This window comes from Bactrocera tryoni, chromosome 1 (genome assembly GCF_016617805.1).
Source record: "Bactrocera tryoni isolate S06 chromosome 1, CSIRO_BtryS06_freeze2, whole genome shotgun sequence".
Taxonomy (NCBI): Eukaryota; Metazoa; Arthropoda; class Insecta; order Diptera; family Tephritidae; genus Bactrocera; species Bactrocera tryoni.
In genome coordinates this window covers 11,781,980-11,794,422 of record NC_052499.1, presented here as the reverse complement: position 1 = coordinate 11,794,422, position 12,443 = coordinate 11,781,980, and the positions used below count along the sequence as shown (strand labels likewise).

Here is a 12,443-nt window from a genome sequence, read left to right as displayed (position 1 = left end):
CCACAAGCGGTGGCAGCAAAGTGGCTTTCCTCACTGTTGCGCTCTCGCTTTTTGCCGGTTGTTTTTTGTTTTTAACTGGCAGTTCGGCGAAAAAAACAAAACACACTTTATTCATCATAAACTTTTCGATTGTTTAACAGTTTTATTCTGTACTCAATTTGTTCACTTTCATTTCACACTCAACACAATCTACGTTCGTTTCATTAAATCCATTTTAAATATTTTCTCAAATGAAGGATTTATATGTAATTGTAAGCGTTTCATTTGTAATATCACGTGCGTTATACCATGTTCAGACCGAAAATTTAAAAGATTAGATTATATTTAAGCATTTCATAACCCAACAGTGTTCTCACTGCCGTTAGAAAGATCAAAAAACAGCTGTTATTGTCATTCAAGAATTCACATCGCTTAATATTTATCAAAAGAAAAGATTGTCATATAGTATTGTGAAATAAAAAGACGGTTTTTTTAATATTTTCCATATAATAGAAATAATGGATCCCTTTTTTCATTTGTTAAGTCGATTTTCAGATGAAATTAGATTCATTGCTTTAAAAAAAAATTGTTTGTTTACATTTTTTCCCTTTGTAGTAGCTTAATCAGCTGTGATAATGTAACAGATTTCCAGTGCTGACAAGTAGATTCCGCAAAATCAGAGTCGCACAGAGAGAATTAGCGTGGATCAGTTTCAAATCATTTCAATGAAGTGATTTGGAACTGTCATTTTTGTATGGCGAAATCTTGATAAATTTTTAAGATTAGTGGGATAATCCATCGACCAGCCAAAATCGTGTGATTAAGTGTCGGTCTGAACATGGTATTAGATTTCATTTGAAGGAACTTGACCATGTTCCTAAGTAGTATATATTTATTCTTATTTTGTATAATTTAAATAATATGCTTTTTATTTGTTTGTTAAAAGTTAAAATAAATTAAGTAATCTAATCCATTAAAAGCTAAGCCACTACTAAATATTCGGATTTTTGTTGTCATTTAAATATTCTATCTCATATCAACTTGAGTTTGTTGCTTGAAACTCGTAATTTTTCTTTTTTCTACTGGCTTTCATTTAGATGCCTTTAGAATAAGTGCATGTTCCTGGTGCATGTCTTTGAAGCCATTTGGTTAAGCGTTTTCATAGGATACTGGAATAGTTGCGTTGTTGTTGTACTTATGCCTCGGAGGTCTTTTGCTAACTACATACGTATGTCATCTAATCGATGTTTAATCGATTGGACGTATGCCATTGCGCTGTGACAGTGCAGAGTCGGGATTCTTAAGTTCCATAGCCAGTTTGTAGCCCAGCTCTGGGCGTCGATCGCGGCCTTCGATCATGCCACGCACCTAGGAGTAGAAAAAATAAAACATATTTTTAGTGGTTTCGAGTTGGAGAATACTTAAACAAGCAACAGGGGCGGATCCACGGGGGAGAACTGCTGGAGAGTTAACATATCCTATTCAGGGTATAAAACCACAAACAATGCAATCTCGAAACACCCGTCTTGTTTTTAATTATTTAACAATTTTTGAAGTCACCAAAAAGCTACGAAGCTGTACATACATCCATATATATCAACTAAAAGCCATTTTATCAGCTAAAAATATATCTCAGTTAATATTGAGCTCACCTCATTCGAGTGCACCACCACACCATGATTGCTTATCACCTTCTCTTTAGTGTGTTCGATATCGTGGAAATCAGTGCCGCGACAACAGTCGTCAATCAAAATGGTACGATAGCCAACGGACAAGGCATCGACAGCGGTTGCACCTGGAAAATAATAAATGAAAATATTGGAATTACGCAGCAAATGTGGGGATAGAGGATGTGAAAGGGGAATGTAGAAAAAGAAAATATGAAACCAGTTAAATTACTTTTTCTAGTCATACGCTTACCCACACACACATCATATGCCAGTCCGCAGACATAAATATCCGTTGTGCCTTTCATCTTGAGCTGGGCATTCAGTGTTGTGTCAGAGAGCTTCTTATTATCCCAGAAAACGGAATATGAATCGACTTCGGGGTTTGTGCCTTTATAAATTTTAATACCATTGTCCACTACTTTTAAGTCCTTATGTAGCTCGGCACCCCACGAATCCTGTACGCAGTGGCGTGGCCATAAACGTTGCTTCATCGGCGGTGGACCGGCAAAGATAACTGTATCGAAAACTTGCGCTGAGTCTGCGTCGACCTGTAAGGGGATTTAGTTAAGTGCAGATCTCTTAAAGATATGTTCTTACAATAATGTACATCAGCGTGAGATCGACGAGTATTAAAATATTACATATAGTATATACATATATTTTTTTCTCAAAAAATATATTTAAAGAAACTTTTGAAACTTACCGGCGACGACTCATCCATGGGACGCATTTTCACATTATCAATAAACGAGACATGGTCGCTTGGATGCCAATCCAACGAATAGAAAATGGCATCGAACTCCACGATTTCCAGCAAATTGTTGATGGGCTCCAAAATCTAGAGAGCGAAGGTTGAAAATAAACTTGAAATATGTCTACGCTGATGCAAAAATAATCTTAAGAATCATGCGACTCAACAACGAAATATTAAAAGAAGATATTGCGTCAAAGCAACAAGCACGGAAGCGACTCGAATGGCATATTTCCGTTTACACATCCCGGCTAAAGCTGATGCATCAGTACTTTAGTAATAACGCGACGCACTTGCAGCATCCGTTTCCGGTTTCAGCACATTGACGCACAGACACTCACACCGAAATCTCAAGAAAAATGGCTGCTATCAACTAAAGGCTGTGTAAGACTTGGTATGCTTTAAATTTAAATATAAATTCCATGAGATTTTTAACAAACTTCTGACATACATATAACTGTAAGCATTGCGTCCACAAAAAAAATGCACTCTAAAAATTAGTATTGTGTATGCAACCCTGATGAGATTCACTATTCACACGCAAAGCTGTGGGTGTAAGCTTGAGGTTTCCAATAAAAGATAAGACTCCTACTATTTTAAAGAGCTTAGCTGATAGCCAAGTTATATCGCACTTGCTTGAACTTTACATACCTAAAATAAAGAAGTAAGGAAGAGTTAAGTTCGGGTGAAACCAAACATTTTATACTTTTGCAACTTGGAAAGATTAAAGATCGGCAAATTTCTTCAGGTGCTGCCAAACTTTATCTTAAGTATCGACTTTACTTTATCTATTTTTGCCAATACCATATTAATAGTACATCCCACATACTAAAAATAATGTTCCCTGGGTTTCGTAAAGTACCTCGAATACAATTAACAATCATACGGGGTAAGGTCAGCCGGATGTTCGAAAATCCTGATATTAGTAAAAGGGGGCTAGGTCAAATTTTCGCCCAATTTTAGGCGCAAAGATACACTGTTATGAGTCAAATATGCTCTCTCAATTTCATTGAGTTAGCTCACATAATGGCCGAGATATGCGATATAAAGTTATCCGGAAATTCGAAAATCTTTATATTAGGTATAAGGGGGCTCAGGGAAGTATTGAACCGACTCAACTCATTTTTGATACGAAGAGATATTATTGTCAGGAAGAGATTCTCTCTGAACTTCAATTGCATAACCCATATTTTGACTCAAATTTTTTTTATGTTGGTATTAGACAATTTTTGGCCATATAATATCATATTCTAAAGGCATTATTCGTGCAAGCTTTTATGCCGTTATATTAATTGCTTCTTGATTTGTACACTCGAAGGAAAAGAATCAGATGGAATTGTATGGGAAGTAGGCATGGCGTGGTATACATATATAGCAGTTCGATTTTCACACTGTAACATATGAATCTCTTATTTATTTAACTTTTTCATTGGGGGCGTTTTGTACGTGGCGGGTTCGAAACCCTTGGTAGAGATGTTTCGCCTTCTCACTTTAGCTCGCCTTCAAATGGATGTTCTTTAGCTACCCAGAGGATACTTGGTCCAGAACCGGAAGTCGTGAGCTGCTTGAGTCATGTGTAAAAGAACCGTTTCAGGCCACTCACAACTGAATGGCGATCAGAGCACTTTCCTCACTTGCGTGAACTTCTACACACGACTAAATCTCCAGTTGGCAACACCTTGCGAAATGAAGAAACGGTTGGTGTTAAAAGTATGGGCCAGCGTGCGGTAGTACTCAAAGGCTTAAGTAGAATTAAATGATGGTGATGGGGGACAACGGGTTGTGCGCCATTAGTTAACGGTTTCCACTAACAAATTCGTATCTCCAAGTCGATTTAGCCATGTCTTTCGTCTGCCTGTCGGTCTGCCAGTATATACCCGAATTAGTACCACAGTTTCTGAGATACAGGATTTGTCCAAAAAGTAATAGGACTGATTGTCTTCCGCCTCGATTGTACTTCGGAGCGTGCGCGCACCGACTGGATTCGGCAGAGGGCGTTCCTTGCTAACATTCGAACGGTTGGTCAGTTGTCTCCGAGCACCTGGACAGTCAGGACAAACATTTTCGCGCGACGTGTTTCTGTGTATGGTACAAACCGTAAATGCAGCGTTCCTTAAAGCAGGGGTACGCGATTAAATTCTGTGTGAAACTCAGTAAATCTGATCTTGCTTTAGCAAGAAGTGGTGTGTTTCGGTGGCGCCAGGGCTTTTTTGGAGGGCCGGGAAGAGGTCGCTGGTGAAGACTGGAAGAATGAGCAAATCCAAAATGAAAACGATGCTTATTGTCTTTTTTGACATTAGAGGCATCGTCCACCATGAATTTGTTCCTCCAGAACAAACCGTCAACGCCAAGTTTTACGTGGAAGTCCTTAAGAGACTCAAACGAAAGGTCAATCGGGTCCGACAAGACATCGGAGCCGATTGAAAGTTGCACCACGATAACGCCCCGGCTCACACCGCCTTTCTTGTGAACAGCTACCTAACCAAGGCCGCCATTTCAACGCTTCCGCAGCCGCCCTACAGCCCAGTTGTGGCCCCGGACTTTTTCTGTATATCTATCTCGCTTAGTTTTACGTGATACGTACAACTTTTAGGTGAACAAAACTATTATACTAAAAAATATGTTGTAGGAACAACGTAATTATGCTCCATTAGTTAACGGTTTCCACTAACAAACGCGTATCTCTAAGTCAATTTAGCCATGTCTTTCGTCTGCCCCTATGTCAGCCTGGTATTTCCTAAATGAGTATATTAGTCATAATTACTAACGCGAACATTAAGTTCTAACAAAATGACATTTAGCTTTGTTTGAAGATAACTTCTTTCTAAACTTTAAATTCCCGAAAGGGTCAATGCAGCGCGTACCCCAAAATCCAATCGCACATTTTAATTAAGTTTTTATCTGATATTTTTACCAAAGCAGTACTTACTAACTGCACTTCCAAGGTAAGGCTTGAATTAACGTTTGCCATAGAAGTGGACCACAGCGAGACATTTGTCTGCACGAGCTTTTGCTCACTTTTTCGCATGCCTCTTTTAATTTGCGCTATCTGCTCCAACCTTTGACGCGCGGCACAATACGAAATTACGAACAGTTCGCCTTGAATGCTCGCGCACAGGACACACTTTGTGGGTATATTCGCCTTCGTTTTTCCTTTGTCTGTCTTATCGCTTCTTCTTTTCTATATATTACATACAATTTGCACATTCTACTTTATTTCACTTTCTTCATTATTGCTGTCAACTATCCGCAAACACATAAGCACATATACATATGTACGTTCACACATATTTAACAGTGAACATCCTTGCAACTCGCCGAGACACTGGTGTGTCCCCACTTGAGTACGCCAAGCGCGCTCCGAGCACTCACCTCATGTCCTTTTTGCTGTGCACTGCAATTACTTATATCCAAGGATCCACTTATAAAATCATTTTGTACATCAACAATGAGGAAAGCGTTCACCGGTCGCACAATCTGCGTTGATGTTGTTAAGCGTCGGTTTGTTTGTATGTGCGCATGGAAGGAAAAAGTAGAAAAATAAAGTTAATGTTAGATATTTTTCGGAGTGCTAACACAGGCATTCACACACACACAAACACATACATGCCTGTGGTATAACGACAAAATTATAAACATGCTCACATACAAATACAAAAATAAACACACACGTTGTTTGTTGCTGGGAAAATGAAGTGTTGCCGAGAGTCAAGTGAAATTTACAATTGCCAGCAAATAGCGGAAGGATGCCGACAGGATATGAAATTTGAGTGCGACATTGTTAATGTTGCTTGCAACATTTGCGGTTTGGCGAATATGAAATGTCGGATATCATGTAAAAGCCAATTAATTTGTTGGGCATATATTTGGCAAATTACCGACTTCTTATTTTTGAAAGTCTGATCGTATGAATAAGGACGCAGCAGTGGTCCCTATATGCATGTCTGAAGATGCTAGTGTCTACATGGAGTCTATTACCTGGCCTCATGCGTTGGTGCCTCACAGCGATAGTCAAGCCAATCTTACTTTACGGTGCTTTAGTGTGGTGGACACCGTTTACGCGAATATAACCGAGTTTACATACAACAACGCCCCAGTCATAATTCCTTTTCGCTGTGTAGCGCCAATTGGAGCTTCCAAGTGTGGCCAGTAGGACCTGGTCTTTCCAACGGAGTGGAGGTTTTCCTCTTCCTCAGAGCGACGACTAACTGCCTCTGCACCTTAGAGCTCTGCATCACTCAGCTGACTAAAAGGCGCTCCAACTATGTGCGCTTCACTAGCAGAGTCATTTGCAGCTGGGTGTGATGGTCTCATACAGCTCAATCTGCCAACGTTGCCAACTTTACAGTGGAAGGCTCTGTGGCAAAATCAGCTGCAATATTGGCAACATTAAGTTATATTTCCATAAGAAACTTCGGATGTAGCTTCATAAGCAGGAGGTTGGTGGGCAAAATATACCAAATACACTCGCGCTCTATTTTGGCGAGAAGGTTTCAAGTCACATTAAAAGAGGCTGCTTGGCAAAGGAGCATGCGACTCGTCAGCGAAACTAACATCTATTCAGAAGGATCGAAGATGGCTAATGGAGTGGGAACCGGAAAATATTGCTCGGAGCTGCATCTCAGGCGACTCTTCAAACTTCCCGCATACTGCCGTATCCACCAGACGGAAGTTTTCGCGATCATAAAAAGCTTTGACGTTTTGTACCTCAAATTAAAGTCCTTCATCTGGCTTTACTAGTGTCCAGTAAATCTATGTTTGGCGTGACAACCGGCCTATATAACCTCATCTTGTGGTCTTATTCAATATATGAAGCGCCATACAAGTTTCGAGCTACCAACGAAAGTTTAAAACATTATCATAGGAAGCCTTTTGCGTTTGACATATTTAAAGGCTTGTTTAACAATTTGAAAAAATTTTGTAAAATTATTATTTTAAGGGGCGCACCTAACAATTGTACAAAAGAAATTAGCGTATATTTATAAATATTCTAGGAAATACCAGTAGTGCTTTTGAAAAAAAATTAATCATTTTTGGAGTAATAAGCGATCCCTGACGGCGCTAAAACAAAGTTCCTCCGGACTTCTCGATGCATGAAACATCAAAAAAAAAAAATTCTCTACTAGAACATTAATCCTAAAAGTGATCTACGCCCAAAAAATGTTCAAAAAATTACAAAAAAGGGTTAAATTTTACCCTAAACTGTAATGTTTTGTGGACTGCGCGCAGCCTCCTGAGCGCCAATGTTTTATTATTTTTTTATCAATCTTATTATCAATATAACAATAAGACGCTCTTTCAAAAAATATTTACTCGCTTCTTATTCTACATTTTTTACTGTTATTATAAGTAAGAGAAACAAATGTGTAATAACAAGTCATTAGTTACTCTCCACTTTCATTTCCGTGAGTACAGCAAATTTTAATGATTTCAGCTCACTGTGATTATTAGTAAAGCGCACAGCAAGCAAGTAACTGTAAAAATATAATGTGCTAACACAGCTGCGCCAGCTGGTTTCTTTGTACAATGGATAAGGTGGTTATTCTTTAGACTGTTAATAGTTCACGACCTCAATTGAATTACTGGTCAAAGCACTTTTTGGCGCAAAATAAAAAAATCACATAAACAAACGAAAATTATTGCTTCACAGAAACTTGAGCGCTGAAATTATGTTAAAATTATGTAATAATAAATGCTGTGGAAAGAATTGCAGAATATTTGCAAAATACCACAAATTGTACACCGTGTCGTATGAGCAACACAGAATTTATAAGGCACTTGTATGAATGCTCGGCACATTTGCTGCATAACTTTTAAAGTTGTTTTTTTAATATATGAATTAACTTATAAAATGTTGTAAGAAGAAAATAGTTAGGGTGGGTCCAAAAAAAACCAAAGCAATTCAAAATTATTTTTATACCCTGAAAAGGGCATATTAAGTTTGCCACGAAGTTTGTAACACACAGAAGGAAGCGTCGGAGACCCTATAAAGTATTTATATAACTATATAAATGATCAGTGTGTCGATTTAGCCATATCCGTCTGTCTGTCTGTATATATACGAATTAGTCCCTCAGTTTTTAAGATATCGTTTTGAAATTTTGCAAACGTCATTTTCTCTTCCAGAAGCTGCTCATTTGTCGGAACTGCCGATATCGGACCACTATAACATATAGCTGCCATACAAACTGAACGATAGGAATCAAGTTCTTGTATAGAAAACTTTTGCATTTACCGAGATATCTTCACGAAATTTGGTATAGATTATTTTCTAAGGCAACAATGTAATATCCGAAAAAATTCTTCAGATCGGTTAACTATAGCATATAGCTGCCATACAAACTGAATGATCAGAATCAAATGCTTGCATGGGAAACTTCCTCATTTGAAGATATATCTTCACGAAACTCGACATGGACTACTGCTTAAGGTAATAATATAATCTCCGAAAAAATTGTTCGGATCGGATTACTATAGCATATAGCTTCCATACAAACTGAACACATAGTTACTAAAAGAAAGGCACCTGTGAAGGGTATATTAGCTTCGGTGCAGCCGAAGTTAACGTTTTTTCTTGTTCTCATTAATTTATGAAATTCATAAGAAAAAAATTTTACCTTACAATAATAAAAAAAATTTAATATTTATATATCGTCACTTAAAATGCAAAATAACGTAATATCACTTTTCATAAGTTTACAGACGAAAGAAAAACGATAAAATGAAAACCACTCATATTGAAACAAAATTTGAGTTTTGGTTATAAATTGGTTATATCTGACAGCCGAAGCTGAAAATTTTATGCTACATACATACATATATGTAATATGTTATGGTGAATCGTCAGTAATAAGGAAGGATGGTGAATCGTCAGTAATAAGGAACCCAATTTCAATTTTTTTCTTTGTACGTTGTTTTGCATTTAAGATGACGATATATACATACATATAGTTATATTTCTATTATTTTTATTCATTACAGCACACCAAATTAGGAAATAAAACACTATGTAACAATATCCTCCCACAGTGCACTCATACAAACTGCATATGCTTACATACTTACACGCCTGCAACCATCAACAGCCGGAAATTACTTTAACACCTTTCCTCCTCCGCACATACAAAATCAAAATTTTCACATACACACCTCCACACAAACACAACACACATCCGCACACACAAGTCCATACGCTCACGTCAATTGCAAGAATTTTACGCTTGCAGCCTTCCACCATCGTTAAGTTTAGCGCCAACTTCGCCTGCCCCACCAAGCAGTGCTTGTCATTTGCTTGCTTGTGGACGTCATGGCAATGTCAGATTGAAATTGAATTGCGCTGCTTGCCAGACAGGAAGGCGCACACATACCCGCACTAATACACCGACAGGGCTAAATGTCGAAAGGGTAAATAAAATCAATTTTCAATAAAAAGCCAATTCCGGTTACGTTCTCAGGCTAAAAGAAGCAGCAAAATATTTTCGCCTGTTTTCGTAATTCAAAAGTTCCTTCTGAACTCGACAGGCAGCAGGATGTATTATTTTTATTTATGATTTACAAAGTAAAATTTATTGCAACTTTGTGTTAAATTTATCGTGAGGCAAAATTTTATTTAAAGCGCATTTGTTGGCTACAATTTAGAGAAAAAATATATACCGTTGAACTTCCCCAACACGAATCATCATAATCCACAAAAAAGCTGCAAGAGCTTTTACAGACAACTTTTCATTTGATCAGATATGTTCTTAAAATTGTATATGGTTTATTAACTAAAACAATAGTAAAACCTCAAAAGAAATCGTTCAGATCAAATCACTATAGCATATAGCTCATATAGCTGTTATACAAACTGACCAATCGAAATCAAGTTCTTGTAAGGAATCTTTTGTATTCGTGAAGCGTATTATAGCTTCTGTGCAACCCAAATTAACGTTTTTATACTCTCGCAACAAAGTTGCTAAGGAGAGTATTATAGTTTTGTTCACAAAACGGTTGTTTGTAAGTCCTAAAACTAAAAGAGTCAGATATAGGGTTATATGTATATACCAAAGTGATCAGGGTGACGAGTAGAGTTGAAATCCGGATGTCTGTCTGTCCGTCCGTCCGTCTGTCCGTCCGTCCGTGCAAGCTGTAACTTGAGTAAAAATTGAGATATCATGATGAAACTTGGTACACGTATTTCTTGGCTCCATAAGAAAGTTAAGTTCGAAGATGGGCAAAATCGGCAAAATCCAACTGCCACGCCCACAAAATGGCGAAAACCGAAAACCTATAAAGTGTCATAACTAAGCCATAAATAAAGATATTAAAGTGAAATTTGGCACAAAGGATCGCATTAGGGAGGGGCATATTTGGACGCAATTTTTTTGGAAAAGTAAGCGTGGCCCCGCCCCCTACTAAGTTTTTTGTACATATCTCGGAAACTACTATAGCTATGTCAACCAAACTCTACAGAGTCGTCTCCTTCAGACATTTCCATATACAGTTCCAAAATGGAAGAAATCGGATAATAACCCCGCCCATCTTCCATACAAAGGTTATGTTGAAAATCACTAAAAGTGCGTATCTAAATGACGGATAATGCAATCTCGATTATCACTTTATCATACGAGAGTATAAAATGTTCGGTGACACCCGAACTTAGCCCTTCCTTACTTGTTTTTTTTTGCTTTTTCTCATAATTTCACATACAGGCAAAAGTTATCAATAATCTGCCTTCACAGGAAGCAATCATCTTTTCGCCGAACGCTTTAGAAAATAGAACGATTCGTAGAAATATAAATATATAGTTCTCGTAAACGATTTATTTATACTGTGGCACTTAGTAGGCATCCAGCAATATAAATAAATACGACAAAGGGGCGATTAATCAACTTCAAAGTAAATGCAAATATAGCGCATATTGAATCGGCTAAGCGATGTATGTGTATATCCATAGTGTAGTGTAGAGTTGTACAAAGCACCTAACTAGTCACGGATTTAAAAAATACTTTTTTTTATTAGCCGTCAGCCCTCCGGAGGCATGAAAATCATTTCCCATAAAACTAGTTAGCAATTCGGGATCGGTTTAAAATTTTTTCGATCCCTCCAAAATCTTTCAGAGATCTCAGTCTTATAGCAATAATAAATAATAGTAATATTTTAGTTCCAAAAAAGTTATCATTGTTTTTTTTCAGCAAAAACCTCATTTAAGAACAAGATATGTAACATTATATACGTAAACGAATTTTGACGAGATTAATATGTACATATATTAGGGTGGGTAAAAAGAAGAATATTTTTTCCCTTGGTATCCTAACTAAAAAGTTCTTAGGCATCTCTGAGAAAGTTTCTCCAAGTATGTATGTTTACGTATTTATTTACTAGGGTGGATCAAAAAACTTATACTCGCTTGGTACTCTTAAAAAGAGATTCTAAGACACCGCTATAAAAGTCTCGACAAGTATGAGCTCGCATTTGTATCGGAAGGTCCTCCGAATTACCCTTTTCAAATGTCGTTCATAACTACTTGAAAAAATATCTTGTTTCATAGATTTTCTATTAAATAGAATACCATAATAAAGATCTATAAGAATATTTTTTCTTATGAACTTCATAACTCAATAAAACAACATTTTAAATCGCTTGTTTCGTACTTTTTGACCCACCCTAACTATTTTTTCTTATGAATTTTATAACTCAATGAAAAGTAATAATTTTAAACTGTTTGGTAGGAAATTCATTGCTCTAACCAAATGGTGCAGGACCTTACCGTTACAATTTATAGCTTCAACTTGGTGAGTTCTTCCTAGATGTGTCTAAGAACCAGTTTTTCAGAGAACCAATCGGAAAAAAATGCGATTTTTATGACCCACCCTGATATAGGAATATACATATCTCATATTAGCAACAAACCGCAGCTTAAGCACACGTGATCTAAAATTTGCATATTTATTGATTTTGTAATTGGTATTGTTCAAATGCAGTAATTCTGCGAGCCTTTAAACCACAACTAAAACACAAAGTAGCTTTAAACGCCTATGCGCATATCGCCTACAATCCACATA

At 37.2% G+C, this 12,443-nt stretch overlaps 1 protein-coding gene across 2 annotated transcripts in view; it reads right to left on the bottom strand.

The window, feature by feature from the left end:
• Window positions 1-890: 890 nt before the first annotated feature.
• LOC120782283 (nicotinamidase) overlaps window positions 891-12,443 on the bottom strand; it is a 35,814-nt gene continuing 24,261 nt past the window's right edge. For both annotated transcript variants that reach the window (XM_040114486.1, XM_040114485.1), the window contains exons 4-8: window positions 5,773-5,877; window positions 2,353-2,487; window positions 1,900-2,197; window positions 1,632-1,774; window positions 891-1,347 (exon numbers count right to left, since the gene is read on the bottom strand). In XM_040114486.1, coding sequence (XP_039970420.1) covers window positions 1,228-1,347; window positions 1,632-1,774; window positions 1,900-2,197; window positions 2,353-2,487; window positions 5,773-5,877 — 801 coding nt within the window. In that variant the 3' untranslated portion in view covers window positions 891-1,227. The remainder of the gene's footprint in view (window positions 1,348-1,631; window positions 1,775-1,899; window positions 2,198-2,352; window positions 2,488-5,772; window positions 5,878-12,443) is intronic.